The sequence below is a fragment of the Aythya fuligula genome, chromosome 3 (assembly GCF_009819795.1).
Source record: "Aythya fuligula isolate bAytFul2 chromosome 3, bAytFul2.pri, whole genome shotgun sequence".
Taxonomy (NCBI): Eukaryota; Metazoa; Chordata; class Aves; order Anseriformes; family Anatidae; genus Aythya; species Aythya fuligula.
Window position 1 is genome coordinate 71,484,552 of NC_045561.1, and position 24,407 is coordinate 71,508,958.

At 42.4% G+C, this 24,407-nt stretch overlaps 1 protein-coding gene across 1 annotated transcript; it reads left to right on the forward strand.

Moving 5' to 3' along the window:
• The first annotated feature begins 2,816 nt into the window (after positions 1–2,816).
• AMD1 (adenosylmethionine decarboxylase 1) lies at positions 2,817–19,281 on the forward strand. Its single transcript, XM_032184749.1, has 9 exons — positions 2,817–3,034; positions 11,945–12,031; positions 13,506–13,632; positions 14,113–14,215; positions 15,030–15,072; positions 15,161–15,305; positions 16,281–16,373; positions 16,464–16,619; positions 17,122–19,281. The coding sequence occupies exons 1-9, from the start codon at positions 2,913–2,915 to the stop codon at positions 17,260–17,262; spliced, it is 1,017 nt and encodes a 338-aa protein (XP_032040640.1). The 5' UTR covers positions 2,817–2,912; the 3' UTR covers positions 17,263–19,281.
• Positions 19,282–24,407: the final 5,126 nt, after the last annotated feature.

Here is a 24,407-nt window from a genome sequence, read left to right on the forward strand (position 1 = left end):
CTAGTTTTTGCTTCTCGTGGTCACATACCAGGGTTGCAGAGAACTAGCATAACATTAACCTTTGCATAAATATTACAATGAATGTTCTCCTTCACAAAGAGCGAGCATCAGCCTTTGCTGCCCGTTGGGTGGAGGGCTGGTAAATGAGGCTTTATTCCATATTTGAATCTTCATTATTCTTGGCAATGCCTCTCATCTAAGTTGGCAGCTCAGAATTACTTTGCTGCCACAGCCCCCTATGGATCGTTGCAGCAGCTCAAAATAGCTGTTCAAAGTGAGGAAACCTCTGCACAAGGAGTAGCCTCGAGGGAGAAATTTCAAGAACTCTACAGCCCCTTTGTGCTACTGGAAAAGCGTAAAGAGGCTGGGTAAGAATACGGGATTCATCGTTGTCCTTTCCTCACAATAAAACATTCATACTTTCTCATCTTTCTTTCTGGACGTGGTTATTTGTTGACACTAAGCTTGCCAGATTCGAGAATATGGCTAAGAGCAAAGGCTGCTTCTTGCTGGCTCTGGGAGCTCTGTGTCTGGCAGCTGGTTTGGTAATGAAAACGGGGAGCAGCTTCAGCGCCACACAAGTCTGCATCCTGTTTTGGACTGTCCCGAAGCTCTGTGTTGGCAAGCAGGAACTCTGAATCATGCTGACTGCTGGGCTCGGTTACTCACCTAACAAAAAACACCGTAAAACCAAGCTGATACAATGACATCAGTTTTGTACTACACACAAATTCCTCCTGTTGACAGGGTAACGCACCTGGCCAGTTGCAGCCTGCTGCACCAGCAGATCACTACAAAGGAGCCAGATGATAAATAATTTTTGGCCCTATGTCTCACGATCATATGACGATGCCTAAGCCTTCCTGACTTCTAGAGCCTCCTTCCTCCAGATTCAGATGTTTGGCTAAGGCTATTAAATTAATTTTAAAACTGCTGTGGTTAAATTAGCACAACCCCTTTGAACAGATATTTTGAAACCTGCAAGTCCTTCAGCTCCATTGCCATCCCTTATCTGTGGGTAATCTCACTTGTAAACATGAATTCAGCTACCATCTTTCCAACGATGACTCACAGAACATCTCTCTAATCCACAACAATCTCCTTCTGTCCTTCCTGAAACCTCAGCCTGTCCCTCAGACAATACTTTGTTCATGCCTACTTGTCAGTCAGGCTGAAAAAAGGGCTTTCACTGCTCTTTTCTGTCCTCCACCTGCTCGCTCTCTCTGTGTTTTTCAGCAGGCAAGCCTCTCATGAAGGAAGGCCTGCAGCCTTCAGCAGTAATATAAATCACTCTTTAGGTGTTCGTGCCCACACTCCGGCTTCAGATATTCCACATCGCCCTGCTGCTTTTCCATTACATCAAACAAAGTACTCGTCTTTGTTTCCAAATTCTTTCATGGCTTCGTCTTGCTCGGTGTTGAGCTCATTTCCCTCCTCTCATCAGCTGGTGATACTGGGACGCATTGTCACTTGTTAAACTTCCAAACCAGCGCTTCCCACCACTTCTTGGGTTATTCCCTCACATTGAGAAGCTTCCTAGAAATAAGAAAGTGTGTCTTTTTTGTTGTTGTTTAATATTGTCCTTTTCAGCAGTGTCTTAAAGGTAGTCTTATGGGTGATTGGTGTGCCTTGAAACCAGGAGACAACTGCCACAGCCGGTGGGCTAGGCACACTCAGACAAGCATCTGGTGGCAGGGGGGGAAGAAATTGAAGCCCAAATTGGAAAAGTAAGAGAAAGTGGTAGGTGAATGGGGCACAGTGAGCCTTGGGGAAATGCTGGAGATGGCACATCCACGGGTGGGCCAAGTCATGGGGTGAAACTATATGGCAGTCAGGGGTTAGCAAGGCAAGGGCACCAGCCAAGGCATGCCTGGTTGGAGCAATGTCACAGGGACCCCTCACAGCCAGAAAGTGGGATCAGCCCGATGACTGAAAACTAGCCCTAAACTGACAGAAGATGGGATTTGGGATTAGCGTGATGGATGCAGAAACACGCGTAGGGGGGCGAGCATTAAAAATACAGGGGGGCTGGGGCCGGGCAGAGTTCACAGCCTCTCGGCTCTGGTTTTGTAGGAACTTTGAGGCGACACAGCCCTCATCACTCCTGGAGCAAGCGGTCCCCACGCGAAATTCCCCGCGGGTGCCCGAGCACAGCCTCTTTCCACCAGCAGCGGGAGCGCGGCTGGGACACGGACCCGCGCGGGGACCTGCTGCAGGTGAAAGCCGATCGTGACTTAAAAAAAAAAAAAAAAACCAAAACAAAAAAAAAACAACTATGGACCACGGTTAGCAGCGAGCGGGGAGCGTGAGGCGGCGGGGGGCGCGGGCAGCGCCTCACGGCCCGGCGCTGACAGCTCGCGGCGGGACCGCCCCGCGGGAGCCCCCCCGCGCCTGAGGAAATGGCAGCGGGGCCGGGTGGGGCCGGAGGAACCGGCATCGCCCTGACGGGCGTCCGCGCCAGCCAATGGGGAGCGGCGGAGGGCGGGCCGGAGAGGCGGCGGGCCAATCGGCGGCGCCGCCCCGCCGGGTATAAAAGCGCGGAGGGCGCGCACGGCCGTCGCTTACACAGTATGGCCGGCGACATTAGCTAGCGCTCGCTCACCGCTCTGCTCTGTAACAGGGGAACGCACGGACTGCAAGGAACCGCACCGCATCGCCCGCGCCCCGCTCGGACTGTAACCCACGCACGCCCACGCCGCGGTTTAAAAAAAAAAATAATAATCATCATCCATTTTTTTTTTTTTTTTTAAATTAATTCCTTAAAAAAAAAAAAAAAGGAGAAAAGAAAAATAATCCCCTCTCCTTCCCTCCCTCCCACCCTCCCTCCATCCCCGGCGCCCCCTCCGGAGGTGAGAGCCGCGGCGGGGCGCGCCGTTAATTTCTGTGGTTGTTGGTTGCCGCGCTGTCGCACCATGAAGGAGAGCGGTGCACACTTCTTCGAAGGGACCGAGAAGCTGCTGGAGGTGTGGTTCGCCCGGCAGCCGCAGGAGCCGCACCAGAGCAAGGGGTCCGGCGACCTCCGCACCATCCCCAGGTCCGGTAACGGCCGCCGGGAGCGCGCGCGGGGCGGTTATGGGGGGGGGGGGGGGGGAGTGGCGGTTGGGGGGGAGCCGTTGTGACCGTTGGTCGCCAACGGCCGCGCTCGCTGCCTCAGGGCTGCCTCAGGGCTGCTGCTGCCTCTCGTTTTCCCCCCTCGGTGACAGCGGGGGTCACCTTGGGCAGCTCCCCCCCCCTCCCGGGGTCTTTCCCCTCCTTCCTCCTCCTCCTCCTCCCCTGAGGAAGGGCAGGCAGGAGGCCGCCATTCCGCGGCGCCACCGCGTGCGGCCCGGTGCGGTCCCTGCTGGCAACATGTGGCGCCGCCCGGTCCCCTTGTGCGTCCCCCCCTCGTCCCCTCCACACCCCGAGGAGCCCCCCAAACCCGGCGGTGTCAGGAGGGAGGGATTCCCCTCTCTCCCCCTTCCCCGTGGCCGGCAGTGGGGAGGGGGGGGTGGCCCCCTCCTCCCCCCGGAGTGCGGCTGGAGCGGCGATTTACACGTGAGTTTCTTGGCGCGGCTCCCAGACCGCGCCGCCTGGCTTTTTTTTTTGCCTTTTTTTTTTTTTTTGCCTTTCCCTCTTCTCCCCCACCCCCCCCACCCCCTCATTGACAAGTTGAAGCCAATGAGAGCCGGGCGCCGCCGAGGGGTGGGCCCCCGCCTTGTCACCCAATGGGCATCTGAAGAATGTGCTGGCGCTTCTTTCGCTACCACCCAGCGAGGCAGGAAGAAAGGCCCCGGCTGCACACGTGTTCCCCAGCCGGGCCCCAGGGCAGCCCTCAGCCCCCGGCCCTGCTCACATTAGGCAGATGGGACCCGTTGGGAGGCCGTGCTCCTGTCAGTGGTTCGTTACCAGGCCGGCACCGGGAGGATCTGGTGTCCTCGGTGTGTCCAGATTTGCACGTGTATATGGTCTCTGGTCAGGGAGCTTGGAGGATATCTTGTGGTGCATTGAATGGATGGGCTGCCATAGTAGTTTCTCCATCCAAAGGTGCATACTTTGGAAAAGACAAATTCCGCCTGCTTTGTATTCGTATTTCTCAGCATCTTCCCTGTGTATATGTATTGCTAGAGATAGCTATCCAGAGATCTGAGTCGCCAGTGAGCAGATAACCGCCTTAACTGAAATAATGTGTGTCCACCTTGTGTGTGTCTGTCACAAGCTCGCAGGTAGAAGCTTAATTTCTGCCACGACAAAAGCAATGCGTGATACATGTTTAGCTCTGACCTGTTGCTGTGCGCTGTTCTCACATAACTGACTTGCAAAGCTGTTCAGACCCCTTTGACTTAACATTGGTAACATGGCAGTGATGAGATAGGTGGTTACTTGGCTACACAGTGGTGCAGCAGATACTATAAGGTTAGAATTTGTGTAGTTAATGTCCAGGCAATCCAGAAAGAGCAAATTCTCGCTGAAACATGCACTGCTGATCTGAAATATTGCGTAGGCATTTTGGGGTTCCTGTCACGTTTAATTTCTGTAAATGTGAGAGATTCCGAGGCTTGACTTTGCATTCCTGTGCTGGCATTGGAATATGCACATCTTCTAGTTTAGGGATGGCATTCTGCAAATGCTTTCCTCATTGCCGCATTCATACTTTCTGGGCTGCTTGTGTTCTGAGGCTCGCATTAAACCAACAAACTGAATTTTTAAAATTGCTTAATACAATTTAATGGAATTGTAAGGCAGGTACCTCAACAATTCCTTTACGAGGCTTAGATATGGCTGTAAAGTTTTAATAGGGCAGATACAAACTGTTAAGTGCTGAACACATGGCCTTGAACACAGTTTCAGAGCTGGGAACAAGCTTTGAAGGCGGTTGCATTAATTGGGTCTTAATACAAGATGTTGAGTGAAGCCGTCTACCTTTTTGGGTAGGGGGTGCAACATGTTTGAAAACTGCTGTTAACCTGTGTGCAGGAGTAACGGTGATACTGTGTTGCTGGCATAAAAGGGAGTTTCATAAACAGCCTCTTGTAGAAGAATGTTAAAAGGAAATTATTTTCACAACAGTTAATAGATGCAAATGAGAATCCTGAATAAGGTATACCCCACTATGCTAATTCCATAAAGGCAATTGAATAAGCTAGTTTGTTGAACAGAACTTGGAATCAAAGCTGAAAAAGAGAACAATAGCTAAATTAGAGTCAAGTTGCAAACCAGTCAAGCTCGCCTTTTGTACGGTAATACCTGCTTAGTAGTGAAATGCTAGCCATTCATCTACTGAATGACTAAGCTGGTGTTCAAAGCCAAAAATTTCCATGTTGTGTGTGCTCGTTAGAGATCAGATAGTTTGAAGTCTTTGCTGGGTATTACCAGCTACTAAGGAAGAAAGTTCAAGCACTGGGTAACTAAGAAAATTTTTGCAACTTTCTCTTATGGGCAGGCGGGTGTTCAGAAAAATAATTTGGATAGAGGTGTTTCTGAAATTGTTTCAGAAATAGACCTGTAATTTACTCTTCTAGTACATTCAGTAAAAGTCCCAGCTAAAAACTCAAAGAAAATGAATTATGGGCTTGGCTTTGTTGAGATTTGGGGGCTTTTGGTTCGTTTGCTGATCAGTTCTGCAAAAATGTCTTGTGGTTGAAATAATGGCCAGCATCTGAAGATGCCTACCCCACTCATACTGAGAAGTGGAATGAAGTTAACGTTTTTGTGGTTTCAGAATCATTTGCTTTAACTTAGTGCCTGTTCTCACTATGCTATGTAAAACACGCTTGTTAAAAATAGTCTCCAACTAAGGATGAGAATGAGGGCTTGCTGGAAACATGACGAACACGCTGTGAGTGGAGTTCTGTGATGACTGAGTAGCGCCTTCTCTCTCCCCAGAGTAAAGCAGTTTATGCCTTCAGATGATTGAGGAGCTCTGCATTTCCTCATCTCAAGGCGTACGGCCTTGATTGTACAGGCATTTGAAGCCGTAGGTTAATGATTCTGGTATTTGGGAGTCCATTTCTCAAGCATTCGAATCTGAAAGGTACTCTGAAATAATTTATGGACCTTTCATTTGTTTCCTTGCACGTATGCTTGTATTATGTGGCCACGTGATAAGAACCTGGAAAAAGAACAATGCAGAAATGAGCAATAGGGAGTGACACTGATACCATGAGATTCTCAGCCAGCGCTAGATAAGAACTGCCAAGCAACCGTACAGTCAAGCATCAGAACCAAATTTGTACAACACCCTGCAGCCTGAGTCATCTCACTGCTGTTATGCCGTAGTACCTCCCTCTTCCCCCAGCCCTGCAGACTGTAGTGGGACTCTGCGTGTTTCTCCACGCAGTGGGGCAGCGGGAGGCTGGGAGTCTGTCCTGCTGTACTTGTGCTCTGCCGAGCTTCCCAGCGGTGCAGAACTGGGCGGCACCTGCGGAGGGCAGTGTGGGGAGGCAATGAGGACTCCGTCACGGTTCTTTCTGAGCTCTCTTGCATGCAGTTGAAAGATTATGCGGAGAACTTTATCAAAGAACTCAGTCTTCCCCTCATCAAACTGATGTTCTTAGAAACTAGATTTTTGCAGACAAGTTCAAAATTGCAGATAACATAGCCTGTAACTCTCCAATGATAGATGCGAGCCCCTTTCCACTCAGTACTACTACTGATTGTGATACCGCTTGCAGAAAGTTAAGGCTTGCATCAAGGCTTTTTGACACTTTCCTAGCTTACCACTGAAACTTGAGAAGGACTTGGTTAGTCACTTCCTGTCAAAGATCTGGTCCCCCAGTAAGACTTCATAAAGTATCCTGTTAACACATGTGGCTACTTGTATATTAAAATGGCTTTCCTGATGGCTGTTCGTTCAGCCAGCAGAACAGGAGGATTTGAGGCAGACACTTGCTATCCGACAGCATGTTCCTTCTGCAAAAGGTTAGACTCACACTTGCCCTAAATGTTGCCTGTAAGACTTCAGTGGAAGTTCTGAAGTGCCTGTTGGGGCTTACGTGTCCTGAAACACTTTGTGTGTCAGGTGAGTTTTCTACTTTGATAGAGCAGGACTGCCCCTCAGATATCTGTGGTTATAATGGATGGAGTCCTATGATAGTAAATGCCCTGTGAGAGTAGCAGTTGGCAGCCTTTAATAGGATTCTCTTCAGTGTTTGGCTCAGCATCTTGTAGGCAAAAAGTATGTGGTGGGGAGTGCTGCTCAGAATCACTTGTGCTGTGGATGTCATTTGCCATTTAGGTGCTTGCCTTTAATTCAAGATCATCTGTGTGCCCCTGGAGAGTTTCTTAGCCTTAAGATAAGGGAGATGCAGATGGTCTTTCTGTGCATCTGTGTGCAGAGCATATAGAGGGCGTGTAGGTTTTGTGCACTCCACAGATACTGCAGCAGTACAATTATCAAGTCACAAGTGCCTTGTGTCTAAACTCAGGGTGGATGCATGATTCAAGGTAATCTGTATTCAGCAGCAATTTATAAACTAAATTACTATTCTAATAGGAAATAATTCACGTAATTCACATCAGTCAGTTTGTGGGGGGGGATATCAGCTGCTAAGAGATGTTTTAAGAAGCTTGATTTGAATAGTTGGCCTGCGCTGCTTCTGCCTGTTTCACAATCCTCATCAGTAATGTTGCAGCTCCAGCACTGGTCTTTAGTCTGCTTCTGTGCTCCTCACCTATAGCTGTGTGCATAGGGGGGTTAGATAAGGCATTATACTTTTGACTGTTCTGGATCTTTAAACTGGTGGGAATTTGCTTCCCAAACTGTAGCCTGTCAATGAGGTAGCTAATGCATCTGTTGGCTCCTAAAAACACATAGTGAACAGGTGAGGGGATGAAAGGTGCTGCTCCTGCTCAATGCTTGGCTTTAAACAGGTCTGAACAATAAAGTACAAGACAAATTGGTTATTTGATTACTACTCAGTTGAGTTGTAATTGAGTTGTCTTACTTTTGAGTTTTTTTACAACTCAACTATTGAGTTGTCTTACTTTCATTGGAAATTTTATAGACATTTTCCTTAGAATTCCTGCCTTGCTGCAGAACAGTGGTTGTTTTTTTTTTTTTCCCCCAATGCTATCTGGGTTGCACTAGCGCAAGGTACTCTGACTGGATGGGGGGTGTATATATTTGTGGAGGCTGTTCTCTGTTTAGAGGAGCAAGTGCTTGGGATGGTTCTAGATCTGTTAAATTGCTGGTACCCCCTTCCTACTTGGCCTGAAATGCTGTGAGAAAACACAATGGTTTAGAGCTTTACTGAGATGGATTGTTGACTATTCATTTAATTGTGTGTTAATGCATATACCCCCTAAAAGTAAAAATGCCTCTGAGTTCTGATAGGATTTCCTTATGTGCCTGGGTGGCAGATTGAAAGGAAGTTATTTGCATTCTGGCAATGAGTCCACTGATAAGACACTGAGCTTTGCAACACAGGTGTAGGAGTAGATTGCTAAACTTGATATTTTTCCTTTTTAGTATATTTTGCTATTCAAGTGCAGACCAAGTAGCTGGCTATCATTTAAGCACAGACAGTTGTTCACACTTGAGCACATGTATTCTGCTTTCAGTTCATATTCTCTGGGCAGGTGTGACCATTTAAGAAGTATGTTGCTTGCCTACTGGAGAAGCTTGGGACTTCCAGTGGGTGTCAATTATGTTTGAAAAAGAGGATTTTACAGATGATGTCTGGTTACAGGAAATGTAGTCCTCAGTTCCCTTAAAGGGAGAATTTTGAGGAGCAGAAACCTGTAATGGCATCTTATCAGAAATGAGTCTTTTGCTGCTTTTTCAGTTGGAGGTTTTGCTTCACAGTTAAAAGTTAGCTAATTATGAAATAGGATGTAATGTTCTCAAGTGTTTCACAGTTACTAACTTTGAGGTTCTTTTGCTTGACAAAACATAATGGGATTAGCTATAATACACTTACTGGTAATACTGAAATGCTGTTTTAAGGTGGTGTACATCTCCAACCTGAAACACTGAAATAATTCTACAGATTAACCAGAAGGGAGGAATGCAAGAGGTAGAATTTTAGCAAACTTGGTCTATGTGGTACAAAGCAGTCCCAGATGTTCTTTAGCTCTGCTTTAAACAATGGGAAATGTCAAATACTAAGGTCATCTTGTTTAAAAAGATTATATTGACATCAAATCCAGCATGTTAGTGGCCTTTCCGTAGTTGTTTCCTGTGCCTAACTTTAAAATGCATAAAGATACAGGCCAGTATCTCCACAAAACTCCACAGTTTGGCCAAGTTTCATCCCAGCTGCTGCAACCTGGTATTATTTATATGTATGTTTCTGGATCAAGCTTGATATCCTGTGTATTTCTCAATATGAAGGCTTTTTCTTTCTCAATGCAACCCTTATCAGATCAAATCACAAACTTCATTCCCATAAATGAATGCATGGACATGTAGCGTATGCTTAGCTATGGTTTCTGTACTTGGAGCAGTGAAGAGTTGAGCAAAGCTTTAATATTGAAAGATCTTGTGCAACTGTGGTTTTCAGCAATAGAACCTAAATATCAATTACAGTTCTAACCTACATAAAGGAGGCATGCTATGCCTTGGACTTAACATGCAGTATTGCAGCTGATCCCATCACTGTTGGGCTTCTTGAAAGCCAGAATTGTTATATATTCCACTAATATGATTGAACCTTTGGTAAGCCATTTTCCTGAAATGTCCAGTGCTTTTGACCAGCTGGAAGAAGCCTGTTAAGGCAGAGACTTAGGCTTTTGCAATGCCTGAGATAGTTACATATCATTAACGCTCAGATGAGTATAAAATCAGGTCTGTGGTAGTGTACCTGTAGGCTTACTGCAGCTCAGCATCAGGCAGGGTGAGGGAAATATACCTCAGCTTTCCCAAATGCTGGGTTAGATGCTGAGTGTTTCTTTAGTGGCAGATAGAATATCAACAAGAGTGCTGCTGAAATGTTTTCAATGGTTATTCCATGACAGCAAATACAGATAACACATCACCTAGTTCAGTTTACAAGAAGATTATAATTGGATGTTACAAGAAAGATACTGAAGCTAGCAAATACGTGCAGATATGCTGTAGTTTCCAGAGAAAACCAAATCCTAAAGTCCTCACCAAAATTGCCTGGTTTGTCTAGGATTTTTTTCAAGTTTAGCATCAACTATTTCAGTCTCTGCATTTGCCAGGTTGCTCAAAGATGAGCAGACTGTTGCATTTTCATAGACACTTGAGTATCAGAAATGGGCACAGCCCATAGCAGGAGTGTAGGATCTAATGAATGTGTGAGTGGATTAAAAACAAGCTGGTTAATTTGATCTGCAGATCTGAGTGGGCTGTACTTTCATGTCTCTCTAGTTGCTGAAAAGTGTTTCTTCAAGGTTCGCTAACTAGAATGGTAGGGAGAAATTCGCTTTGAGTATCTGGATGGTTAAAAATCAGTTTATAAACTGATCAGATGTGTGCTTAATCACAAGGGATTTTAAGATGCAGAGAATTCTTTTAAACTATCTGAAAGGAGGCTGTAGAGAGTCTGGAAGTTAAGTATGTTCTGGTTGACTCGTATAATGATTTAGTCTAATACAGACTTTAAAAGGGAAAAATTCTCAAGTGTTAGTAGCAAAGGTGCAGAGTTCAGTTGTAGGAAGCATTCTCAAGTGAGGGAGAACTGAGAGGCATTTTTGTTGGGGTGTTTAGAAAAGCAAAGTGCATCTGGATTACAACTGTGATAACATCTAATAGTTCAACTTTGCATTGAGGTTTCACTTCAATAAATTGACCTGTTTTCTAAGGGGAGAGATAGGTAGCTGCTGGAGGAATCCTGCTGAAAGAACTAACAGCGAGTGCATTGTTCTGAAGTACAGCTACAGAGCTTTCACAGTGCCAAAGGGTGAGAAAGTCTGACTCCTGAGGAAGGATTGGGATGATGGTTATGTGAGCAGCTGAACCAATTTAGGAGCTTGCCTGGTGATCAGCAAACACCATTCTTCCTCCAGTTTCCTGGCTGTGAGGAGTCACCTACCTTCTGCCTGCTGGTAGAAGGGTGCTCAGTTCTCAGTTGGTTCAGCTCTGTAACCTGGTGGGTGGCTCAGTTTTATGCTGGGTTAGTCAGTTCCTTGGCTTGTGACAGGTCTGAGCACAAGAGCCAGCAGAAACCCACAGATGGGATAGGCTGTGGGAAGGGAGAGACAGAAGTGGGAAGCTGACAGACAGTCTTAAAATTTTCTGACTTCAGGAAGGTGTATCTGCTTCTGCCTGTTCTGTAGCAAACTTCTGTATCGGACTCTACTGATCTGTGTAGACAAGACCGAAATGACATGCGTGGGTCATGCCAGTCTGTCACTTCTCATGAGTGCTTGGGAGTTTTCTGTCTCAATTTGAGCCTTTTGATTTTCAGTTTCTTAGAATTCCTTGTAGAATGAATGATAGTAAAGAATTGAAATGTTAAACATACCATGTTGAATCTACGCTGCTAGATTTCACTGTCTTCTAGAGGTAGAAGGAATTCTGTCATCCAGATTCCTCAAAGAGGAATTCAGATCACTGAGGCATACTTGTTCTTAGGGCTTATTTTCAGTTAAATTGCAAATTTGAAGCTGTACAAGTGTAATTTAATGTTAACTTGCTGTTGTATTGCATTAATAGCCACCAATGGCTTCTGAAACTGCAAGTATGTGGATATCCAATTTAAAGCATACATGACTATAATAGTGAATTTTATTTTCCTATGCATAAAATGTAGATCATGAGGCTTATCCTGACTTACCTCGTTAGAAGCTTGGCTTTGCTGTTTGACAGTTGCACTCGTGCAGCAGAATTGGGTATTGCTGTATTGTGATACATACAGTTCCTATGTGAAGTCCTGAGTTGCTAGATCTGAGAGTGTGAGAGGTGTGGATGAGAGCTATAATCCTGTTTGAGCTATGCTTTTTAATCAATGTTCCCAAAAGCTTCAGTTTAACCTGTTTGGGCTCTTCTGTAATTTCTTTACAGGATTGAGTGGGACAAACTTCTGGAGAATGTGCATTGTTTGATCATAAGTGTGACAAAAACTGACAAGCAGGAAGCTTATGTACTCAGGTAAGCCAATGGTGGCAGCTTATAGATTCCCAGAGGTAAAACACCTAAAGCTGTTGTATGGGATATGTTTGGCTAAGAATCCAGTCTTGGGTTGATATCCTGCTGTTAACAGCTACAACTTGCAAGGGCCTCCTAATCATAGTACTGTCACGCTTCTGTAGCAGAAATGTTTTCATAGTAATTAGTGTTTGTACTTTTACTTTCCTTAACAGGATTAAGGACAGGTATTTCTACACCTGATAATTTTTTTCTTTTTGTCCTGGGATAAATAATTCTTCCCCAGTTAAGAGTCTTAAGTTACATAATTACTTCAGCAAAACAGTACATATAAGTATTACTCTTAGATCAGCAAAAACTATCAATAAATTGGCTTTAAGGCCAGATAATGCAATCAATGGAACAACTACTACAGTTGAGGTAAGGATATCTGTAAAAAATGCAGCTTTCCTGAAATCTTGGAATTCTGGTCTTGTGCTGTAGTTGGTCATACGGATACTACTTTTGCCATGTGTTTTTCATCTTGCGAAATATTTTCATGCTTTTTCTGCTTGAACTTTACAGACATTGATATTTTCTGCTTTACTTCGTATTACAAAAACTGAAGCTTTTGTACTCTGAAAGACTGCCTGGAGGGCAAGGTTGGGTTAACAGCAAGCCAGTCAAAAATTGTGCTGAAGTTTTGTTTCTGCAAACTTCATATTTAAAACAAAATTCTAAAGAAAAAAATGTAACAACTATCTTGGATAAAATATAACCTTTACTTTGCAATCTTAAACAGCATTCCAAACTGAGTTAAAGCTATTTAAACTAGACTTTTTCTACTGTCTGGTTTACTTGGTGAGAAAATATTTGCTATACACTTAAGCATACTGGGTATAGCATCAGTGCTAATCTCTAATTCGGTGGGCCTGTAGATTTCTGTAAGTCACAGCTATGTGTGAACTTCATCTTATGCATAAGACATTCGATAGAGCTGTGGTTATACTCTGGGGTTTCCTGTTCCTGTGGACAGGTGCTGATTTACCACTTTCTAGTAGTTAGTTTTTCTTAGAAGATGCAGCCAGGCATACTGAGTTCTGTTAAGGACTTTGCTTTCTCTGAGTTGACTTTCTCAAAGGCCTTATTTCAGCTGAGAAAGTCAGCTTCCAGCTCTGACCCTGTTCTGCAGCTGGGTTGTGGATTTCATGTGAAGTGTACCCACTTCACAGCACCTGTGTTTCTTGGGTAGATTGAATACAGATTTTTCTGCAGTGTGGTAACTGATAATGCGGCTAGGGCAGGTAGTTTTAGGAAATCATAACTCATGCTTGTGAAAATCTATTCATTTAATCCATTTCACATTCAGCATATGGTACATAAGTACAATGTTCACTTGCAGTAGTGCATTTGGTTGGGATGAGAACCAAGATTTAACCATTTTCTCCTGGTTTGTTTTAATAGAGTGCTTAATACAATCTTCTTGCATCTTTTACAGTGAGAGTAGCATGTTTGTCTCCAAGAGACGTTTCATTTTGAAGACGTGTGGTACCACCCTCTTACTGCAAGCACTGGTTCCCCTGTTGGAGCTTGCTAGGGAGTACAGTGGGTTTGACTCAATTCAGGTGAGGTCCTAAAAACGCATCTCCCTTAGAATGTACAAAATGCTTTTTATTATTACAAATTCTGTTCAATATTCTGAAATTTTTGCCATTTGTGTATGGTTCCTGTAACAGGCTGTATATGATTGACTGCTCTGCTAGGGGGTTTAGCTCTCTATTTGCCTGTTAAAGGATGGCACACTATGAATGCTGCTGTGTTAAGATTACTTGAGACTGAAAGACTTCAATGATTTTAGCACTGGCAAACATGGGCATGGATTTCTGCTTGTGGAAAACAAATTTGGAAGTAAGCTGTCTCTTGTAGCTTACTGATCAAACTATGAATAACTATCTCTGAAACGGAAGCCTTAAATACAGGTAGCAGTGTTTTTGACAGTGAAAACAAATGTCCTGTGAAAGCTTATGTTAAATTCTCTAAATTGTTTGTAGATTTCTAGGTGGACAGATCTACTTAGTATCTAAAGTGCACATTTACTTTTTCAGAGCTTCTTTTATTCACGTAAGAATTTCATGAAGCCTTCCCACCAGGAGTACCCACATAGGAATTTCCAGGAAGAAGTAGAATTTCTTAACGAAATTTTCCCAAGTAAGTTTATAAAACTTGAGCGGAGTTGCATAGCTTGGGTAAAGTGTTGATATGAAGTGATAAGCAGTACAATACAGAGACTTGTGAGGCCATTGATTTAGCAGACCTTGCACGAGGTTCAACTGCATAAAAATAGAAAGCTATACATAGCTCTTTGATGCTCACTTGCCAAGATTGAACTTTAAATCATACTAAAAAATCATACTATGCTTGATATCTAGCACCTTCTTTTAACAGAAATTATATTCAGACTTCTAAAGGGAGTATAGTGAATAAGCCTGCAGAATCCAGTTCATGCTGAACCTAAAAGCCTCGTAACAAAGGCAGAGTAGTAATGTAAGGTAACTAGTGCACTGAAGAAAAATGTAAGCTTTGCTCTAAAGAATCACTGCACTAAAGATAGAATTCAAACATTTAATAAGATCTCAAGCCTACAAGAATAACCTTGAATATTAACTATTGGCAGAAAAGGTTTTTGAGGAGATGTGGAAACTGTAGTACTTTTGAAAACAGAAGCCCTAGCATTCTTGAGCATCTGTCTGTGCGTAGCTGAAGCTGTAGTCTGAATTGCTTGCTACTAATAGGCTCTGAACTGGGGTGCTCAGACAGCCTGAAGGAGCCTGTTCTTCTGGCTGTTGGCTTTATGTTCCTGAAGTTAAATGCCTGCTTAGTTGATACTGATGCTAGCTGTATCAGCAAACCTCTTAGTGTACTGTGAAAGACTTTAAACTTCCTTTAAATATAAAACGAGGCAAATCTCTTACATAAGGGATCAGCCATGGTAAGTTAACTGGACTCTTTTTGTCTTTTCTAGATGGAGCAGCTTATTGCATGGGACGTATGAATTCTGATTGCTGGTATGTATGACAAGACAAACTTTCAGGGGCTTAGAGTAAACCTGGTGCTGTTAATATTTATTACATGAGTGCTTTGTATCATACATAGGTACCTGTACACCCTGGATTTCCCAGAGAGTCGGATATCCAATCAGCCTGATCAGACACTGGAAATTCTGATGAGTGAGCTTGACCCAGTTGTTATGGACCAGTTCTACATGAAAGATGGTGTTACTGCAAATGATGTCACTCGTGTATGTTTGCTTGGAAGCTAAGTACTTTGGGGGTGGTGGATATTAGCTAACAGAATGCTTTTTTTGCATTTGATGTAAGCTTTCTTTTATGGTAGGAAAAGTCTTATAGAAAATGTCAGGTTAACATTTTGGGGTTTCTCTGTAGTGTTTCCAATGTCCTTGCTTTTCTATATTGAAAGGAGTGATTTGCAGTGCTTTGAGTGACTGGAAGCTTACTCCCCTGGAAAATAAAGGAACAGGCATACAGACGCAGTTGAGTAGCTTCCACTGAAGGATGGAGATGACAAGAAGAAAGATTTAGACTGAAGATAATGAATGGCAAAGGAGTCTAGCTGTCAAGATTAAATCATGGAGCTGCTTGTATGGTTCAGGATATAGTATGAGGAGGGTTAGGGCTTAAGCATAACTTGATGGTTTTGCCTCCTTTCTTCTGATTTTTTTTTTCCAAAGAGTCAAGTCCTGTTACATGAGTTTCACCGATATGTACGTGGATCTGGTTTTTTCCCCTCTTAAGCCTTGATTCTTATTCCTGTATTTGCTACAGAGATTTGGCTGTGGCTCAAGTACTGTGTGGGGAATCAAGTGCTTGGGATTCAGAATATAAGGAAGTATGTCCACATTTGAGTAAATGGCCTTTTGTGGGTACTTGTTGATCAGGAGTGCCATTTTAGTTGCACAAGCACTTCTGTGCTATAATTCTAGGCTGCTCCCTCTTGGAGCTATGCAGCTTGGGCAGCTTGGTTCTGTATGTGTCAAAATACCTGATAACTTGCATGCAGCTCAGCACTTAACAGATAAGTGACAGGATGCAAAGCTTTATTTATCTACAGACGGACCTCATTGCTATTGGAAGAATTCTGGTGTCATAGTTTCTAAATTGGTATTCATTCTGTTTGAGTTTAAAAAAAAAAAAAAAAAAAAACAAGCTTAAGGATATGTGATAAATTGAGAGATAAATTTTAACTTCTCTTTCAGATGAGTGGAATTCGTGACCTGATACCAGGTTCTGTTATTGATGCTACAATGTTCAATCCTTGTGGGTATTCAATGAATGGGATGAAATCGGATGTAAGTTGTTTTTTTTTCTTTTGTCAAGTAAAAGAATTTGCAAGTTTTAATTATTTGGTGGTGCTAACTTCCTTTTTTTCTTTTCTTCAGGGAACTTACTGGACTATTCACATCACTCCAGAACCAGAGTTTTCTTACGTTAGTTTTGAAACAAACATAAGTCAGACTTCTTATGATGACCTGATTAGAAAAGTTGTGGAGGTTTTCAAGCCAGGAAAATTTGTGACAACCCTCTTTGTTAATCAGGTGAGTAGCCTTGCTTGCAGTAGCTTGTTAGCTCCTGAAATGCGTATAGAAATATGAAGTGCTAGAGATATTTTTACTGGGGTACTAGTGGTCTTCAAATTGCCACTGTTTGGACGCTAATCTTTGCAGAAAGTAAAAGTACTCTTCAGTACTACTTTGGCATGCTCTAAATCCAGCATCCAGAAAACTTAAATTTTAAGATAAGGCAGTCCAAATTTAGTATTCTAGTGATGTCCTGTGAAGTCCTTGCACTTTTACTGAATTGGCTACTTCAGTTAGTTGTAGAAGTGCTGCTACCAATAGTAGCGCTACCAGCTACTGATTCGTAGATGAGCCGTACCCTATGTAAGGAGCAAAACCACTGCTTGGGATTGAAACTTCAGCAGCATTGCCATGCAACAGTTGGAAGCATGTTAGGTGTCACGAACCACACATTAAATACATACTGTGCTAGCCTTAATGCTAGATTAAAACAAAATAAATGTCACTTCTTGTTTTCTAGAGCTCTAAATGTCGTACAGTATTTTCTTCCGCCCAGAAGATTGAAGGGTTTAAACGTCTTGATCACCAGATTGCTCAATTCAGTGATTACAACTTTGTTTTTACCAGTTTTACGAAGAATCGCCAGCAACAGCACAGTTGATTAAGAATGAAGAAAAAGCGCAAAAAGAGATCCCATAGAGAAGGTGGTGGTTGCTTTCTAGTTAATGATTCAGGGGGCCATGCTTTCCACTCCCACCACCTTGTAGTTGTGGAAAGCCCTAGGTGTAATCATAGTATAACCATTTTGAATTGTATGCATTATTATATCAAGGAGTTAGATATCTTGCATGAATGCTCTCTTCTGTGTTTAGGTACTCTATGCCACTCTTGCTGTGAAATTGAAGTGCATGTAGAAAAATCTTACTGTATGAAACTTAACAACACTTGTAAAAATGATTCAGGTAGAATTACACACAGTATAGTTTTTCTCCAGGTATCGCCAAAAATTCCCCACAGACAAGGCTTTCGTCCTCATTAGACTTCAGCCTCAACCTACTCACTGGGACAGTTCTTTGTTAAATCGTCACTGTTTTTTCATCTATGTTGTGACTTCAGTCTAAAACAATTTTTGACAAACTTGTATGATTTGTAATGAAACTGATTCCTAATACTTTCATGTTCGGAGAAAGTTCTTAAAAACAGTTACAAATTGTTTTGCTACTACAGGTGGTGGTTGATTTATTTTTAAATCAGACTGACTTTTCATGCTCTGATCAAGCTTATAGGAATCTGTTCAGCCAATCTGTTCAGCTGTACTGTAGCACCAGGCTAATGCATTGGTCTTTCACTTTTTAGAAACGTGGGTACAGGTACTAATGCAGGTTAAACTTCATCTTAGCTTAATGCTGATACTTATCTGTCCACATCTCCAAGCTGTCACATCGCTGCACAATGGCAGAATTTGAAGAAGGTCAAAGACTTCATGGGGGAGAGCTGAGTCAGGATCTGAGTGCTTTGGCATAGTTGTGTGACAGCTTTGCAAAGTGCAAGTTCACGTTGGCACCAGATGTTTTTCTTTCCTAATCACCAGTTGCGACTGACTAAGAAGCTGGTGCTCTTGAGTGCTGGCAGGTAGATCTAGCGAAGGAGTGGGATTTGCCAGGCTGGTGTATTGATTGGTTCAGATTTTCTCGGTAAAACTTCTGACCTACCATTTTTGACTGTAAAGAGTGCTTCTAAACTGCTCCAGTGTCACTTCATTTTGTTGTTCCGAGCAAAGCTAATGCCTCTATCTTGTGACAGTCCTGTGACATTGTTGTGCATGTGACTTACGTTGTATATGAGTGTTGTGACTTCATCTGTTTTTTCCTCCTAATTTCTAAGGTGGTTCCTCTTACTGTGACTTGAGGGCATTAAGTGAAGGCATAGAACAAGAACTGTCTGGCACACCTGGACAGAAGTGAAGTAGAATGCTATTCATAGACCATGAATAAGTGTGTAATTCAAAGTCACTTTAATGGGTATTGACTAAAATGCAGACCTTAAAGCTGGCAGACTTTCAGCTATGCAGTTTGCAAGTACTGGGATATTAACAGCTGCGAGACCAGCACATTATCTACAAAATTGAGTGTTGTTTTTTTCTCTTGTCCTTGCAATGTTTTGACTCTTTCTGGTTTGACACAATGGTTTTTTGTTCCTTCCGTATTTATAAATGAAGCACTTTTTCAGTGCTTCTAAACTAAAGTCTGCTTGGTTAGAAATCAAGTGGTTGGAACATTTTGAATTTTTTATTTTAAGCGTATTGTTGATGTTCTTTACCAATGTTATCAATTACATGCTGTAAATGGCACTAATGCTTTTTGGTGTTAATACTGAGGACCAATATTTCAGTGGTTTTTGTTCTTTAATGTTGTCCTGACTGATCTGACATTTGGCTTGAGGTCCTTCAAGTAGACTGAAGATCCCTTTTCAAGTAATACTGAAATACACATTTTATAAATAGAAGCATAAGCCTCGGCTATAAAAATGAAAGCTGTTGAACGGATTATTGAACTATCTGGGGTGATCAGGATGGGGGGAGTATGGTGTTTATAATTTCTGTGGTGTTAGACTTTGATCATTTAAAAATATCTGTACCACAACTTAATGCTTCAATAAAAGTTTGCTTAAATTGTTTGTAGTGATGATCCAGCAGTTTTGCCCCATGCACTCACATGCTTTTTGGTACCACTTGGTTTAATTCTGAAATAGGATTATGTTTTCCTTATCCTGAATTACTTGACTGAATTCGCTTCTCCTTTGTAGGAGATGCATCTCAGCTGTTCATATTGGTAGTTTAAAGTGAGGTGACACATCAGAGGAAGCCAGATGAAAATGTTAAGCTGCTCTTGAGGCTAAAAATGTCTAAGTGAACACAGATTTGAGATCTGTCATAATCTAATCCGTATTTTTTTTCTTGGCATTAAATATTTAAAATACTCTTCTGAATTAAGCCAATTCCTGCTTCTGCTGGTTTTAGGTAACAAGCCTTGGCATGAGTTTATGGTACTTTAATCTTAGACTGACTGAGAGTTGAAGGTGAAGCTTGTCTCTTCAGATGAAGTAAGCATGTACCTCGTCTGGAGAGTAAACTAGGCTGGAAGCTAGTGATTAGGGTTCTCATTGCTCATCAGATGCAAGAAACATTAAAGAAACTTCCACATTCCATGTCGAAATAAGTTTTCCACAGTCCTGCAGAAATAGCAGCATCAGTTTAACCCCACTTGTAGAGCTCTAGCAATGCTGATACCCACAGCAATCACCTAGGTGTTTAACTGAAGTAACCAGGTACTTAGCACTGTTGAAAATGCTTTAATTCAGGCACTTTAATTAAAATAAGACATTCTAGGTTACAGCATTGAGATGCCGTGTAAATTAGTCTCAGCTATGACAAATTAGCAGTAACTTAGCTCTGAAGAATGTTTTCCGGACTGATGTCTCCAACACTGAAGATCCATCTCCAGTAGTCAGTGTTTCTCTGGTTTTGGCTCACTTTGCCTGAGGTTCCCAGATTTCCTGTGAAATTACTCATCTTCACATTTTTCATCTCCAGTTGGTTCTTCAAAAGCACTTTCACAGCAACCTTTCTGTCTGTAAATGGTGCTGGTGTCTAACAACAGAATGCAAATCTTTGTTGTTCTACTTACTGCAAAGGTGAAACTGGTAGACCAATAGAAGAAACAATTGGTTGCAAGGTCATGTTTCTGTAAAACAGCAGAAGAAAGAACCACTGCGAAGGGGTGGGTGTCCTTGAGGTAGCAAACTGGATGACAGTTAAGCTAAGCTGTGTTTTTAACTCCTAGTGTAACTCTGGTATGATGGGCGGAGTGGAAAATGTAAGGGGAAATGTTGGAAGGGCTCCCCGTAGATTACTCATTCTTTGATGAATTTCATCCAGTCTCATGGGTTTGTGCAGGTCTATTTTTAACAGCCTAACTTCGTACCATATGTAGTGTAGGGAGTGTATCTCTTCCCACAAACTTTACTACTAGGCACAAAGCTGTGTGGTATGAGAAATGGTCTTGAGACTATCTTAGTGGTTTTTTTCTGGTGCTGTCACATGCTTGATTTAGCTGTTCAAAAACGACTTGGCATTCTTAGTTTCATTTCTGCACGCCTAGGAGCTTCCATCTTTTTCTCCTTAATAGCCTTTCTTCCTTATCTTGTGAACTTTTTGTGTTCACGCCCCATCCAACCCAACCTTGATTATTTCCAGGGCTGCTCTCAGTCCGTTCTCCAAACTGGACTTGTGTTTGGGACTGCCCCAGCCCAGATGCAGGACCTTGCATTTGGCCTTATTGAACCTCATGAGGTCCATGTGGGCCCACATCAGAAGCCTGTTAAGGTCCCTCTGAATGGCATCCCTTCCAGCTGGTGTATCAGCTGCACCATCTGTAAAGGTGCTGAGGGAGTGCTCATTCTGCTTCCTCAGATAATTCATATTCAACTGGTCATTAAAAGCCATCTGTTTTTCAGTCCGAGGTCTCCACCTTAATGTCTTGGCCAAAGAGATGGAATCTGCTCTAATACTCAAACTGAAGTGCAGAACATCTCTAGGAAGGGGTACCTGTCATCTAACTTCTGTGGTGGTGCAGGATGAGCTATTGGCAAAGAAATGTTGAATTGATGGCTTCTGTTCAGGTTTCCCACCTGGGGTGGTACAAACCTAATTTGCCTAGTGCTAGTCCTACCCACAGTGCAACATACCCAAAAGGCACGAGGCTTGGAAACGATGCTGAGGATTTTTTCCAGAAGTGAAATGTTCTCCCCAGCTGTATGGCCAAAACTGTTAGAGGTGGAAAAAACTGCTTCCAAATCCATTATGCATAACGTGAAGCCTGCTGAAGTGTTAAAGCAGAGCCTGCAGCCAAAGCCTAGAAAGAACAGGACAGTTGAGCAATGACTTGCTAAAGTTCTGTGCAACCACAGTAATGACAATTCAGTGGGAAAGTCAATGAGCAACTGAAGCGCTGCTCTGACTCAGCTACAGGAAACCAAGCAAACAGGGTTCTTGGGAAAGGAATGCAGAGAATCATCATCTTCCTAAATACACTCGAGTAAAAACCATTTGGATCTCAAATGCTTGCAGAGCTGCAGTGGGATTGTACCTACAGACAAGCGCTTGGAAGAGAAATCTGTCACTAAAAAGCTACTGAGACACATCGCTTAGAAATTTGTTCCATTTGACTTTCTATTATGATTTAGTGTAAAAATTGCTTGTAATATTTGCTGTTAGTACATTTCATGCCCGCAAGAAAGTACCACTGGAAACAGCAAGGTTTAGCCAAATTCCAAGTTAACAGTTCAATTTTCTATTAGCTCTTGTTACACGCTGTACTTAATACCAGAGCTGTTGTTACATTAAAAAAATAAAATAAAGCAGGCCCTGGAGTTGCTTCTGCAGCTGCCCGAGAGCTATATCTTGATAAAAAGCTTAGCTGCAAGATGCTGAACTCTGCCCTTTGGCAACTGGCATCAATTTTAAATACATATATACACATATATGTGTAGTCACGTCTAAGAGCAAATTCAGACACACAAATATAACAATCTTTGCCTTTTTCATTCCTGGATTAGCTGCAACACGAAGCCTCATTTTTGCTATTATTTAGCGCCTATTGTGCGTGTTTCGTTTAAGCTGTAAATTCAAGTTACGTAATCTAAAACATCCCTGTTATTTTCCTCATGCACTTTTTTTCTAAATTATGCCAAGTCACTCAGTCCTTGCTCTAAATTCATCTTAAATATTTAAAATTGATGGTGCCTGCCTATCTGAAGACAGGCACTGGAACTAGTGCTTTTTAAGCCTGGAATGAGCAAGGGTGCCAGGGCGAGGTTGCTGATGCTCTATCCAAACCCTCAAAAAATCCACTAGCCCCAGGAGAAGTCAAACTGGATCCTTAGCCGGTGACCTTTTCAGGCAGGGAGCAACGTATTCTGTGACTGACATCCATTTGTTTCATAACTTGTAGGCTTCCTTGAGAAAAAAAAAAAAAAAGTATTTTGTCAACACCTTGAAAAAAGAGCTCAGTTTGTTACCAGTCTGAGCTGTGTTCATTCCAGCTTTAACTTTTCTACAGTCTTAAAATATAACAAAAAGTGCAACTTCTTCCTCTCCTCCCTCCCTGCTATCCATTGATTTTTACTTCACTTGTTTTAATGGGTAGCAAAAACTTATATTTAATTGCAGTAAGCAGGAGTCCAAGTACAAATTCCAGATTATCTATGGTATGTAACATAATATTTTCTGACTTGAAATGATGTTTATCTTTTAATTTCTCTAGAATATGTTCTTGAATATGTTCTCCAAAATATATTATTATATACATTGTTTTATAATATATAATATATTATTTATAATATATATTGATTTATAATACGCAAGGTGTTCGACCTCAGAAAGGCTAAATCAGAAATCCATCTGGTTTTCAAAGTGTTCCTCCACTCTGCATTTTGCTTGATTGACTGATACGTGCAATCTAATGGACTTACGTATCACCTGTTAAACATAGCTGGAGTAAACACGTAGACGCTGGCACATCAGTCACTGTAAACTCATAAATAGCAGCACGGGTTAATTAAGATAATTTTTTACTAGGCTACTGAGAAGATTGCTCAAGTGCAAAAACATAAAGCATGTGCGCAACAGCCAAACCACACCCGTAGACTTATACACAGTCTGTGCTTTCTATTTTTCTGCTTCCATTTGAGCAGAAACAAAAGCTCTTCAACCAGGCTGCTCAAGATGAGCACTGGACCTTCTTTTGAAGATTTCACTGACCAAAAATATGTCCCTTCTTGAAGATGAGTTAGGAAAGCAGCTACCTCTTGTTTATAGCTTCATAAATGGTTAGCTCCGAAGTAAAACTTCGTATGGATACAGCGCTTGGATCCAGATTGCAATATTTAATTTGTATTTCATCTTGAGTAAGATGATCCTTAGCAATGTTACTTTGGAGATGCAGAGACTTTAAATTGAACTTGCCTTAAAAATAAGCGTAGATTTTGACTTTGAGACTGATAAACCAATAGCATTATTGATAATTTTGCAGCTTCTGAGTCTGTTGAGCCACTACCACAAATAGGTTACAGTTATGTTATTTCACATATTTCTCAAAAGGAAGACAGATGCAATTCCATATTATAGCCCATCTTTCTGAGAGCATTTTTTTTTGTCTCACACTGTTGTGACATAATGTGATTGTGCTCATGTTTCACAGTTCAAGGGCATTATTGTGCAAATGATTTCCCTGAGCTCATTGCTTTTTAACTGTAGCTATGTAGATACCTGCCTCCCCGTTAGAGTTGTGGGTTCAGTTTGTGCAGTGGCCATAGAAATGGAAGTTCTGGTTGCATTTGTTCAATTCCCATCTGTTAAATTTCATTGTGGGCAAAAGCAAGGATTTAGTACTTGTTTTACTCTTTAACAAGCTGTACCAACAAAGCTAGAAAAATTGAGAAAAGCAGAACAGGACAGAGCAGAGCTGGTGGTGGTAGTTCAAGGACTAACTTCCCTAACAGCCTCTGCAGGAGTAACATGCATTTTCCACACTATTTCAGGGTGAAACCTAAAACTAAGCAGAGGGCGTAAGCCCATGAGTGCCTTTCTGTGCTGGTAATCCTCCCCAAACTCACTGTCTTCTTTTTGTTTGAGATAACTCTCTTCTGTTTTTACTTTATGATGTTCTAAAGCAAAGATAGTGCTGCTGCCGTAGCTGAGAGGAGGGAGGAACGTGGGGTTTTTCAATTATTGAGTCATTCCCAACA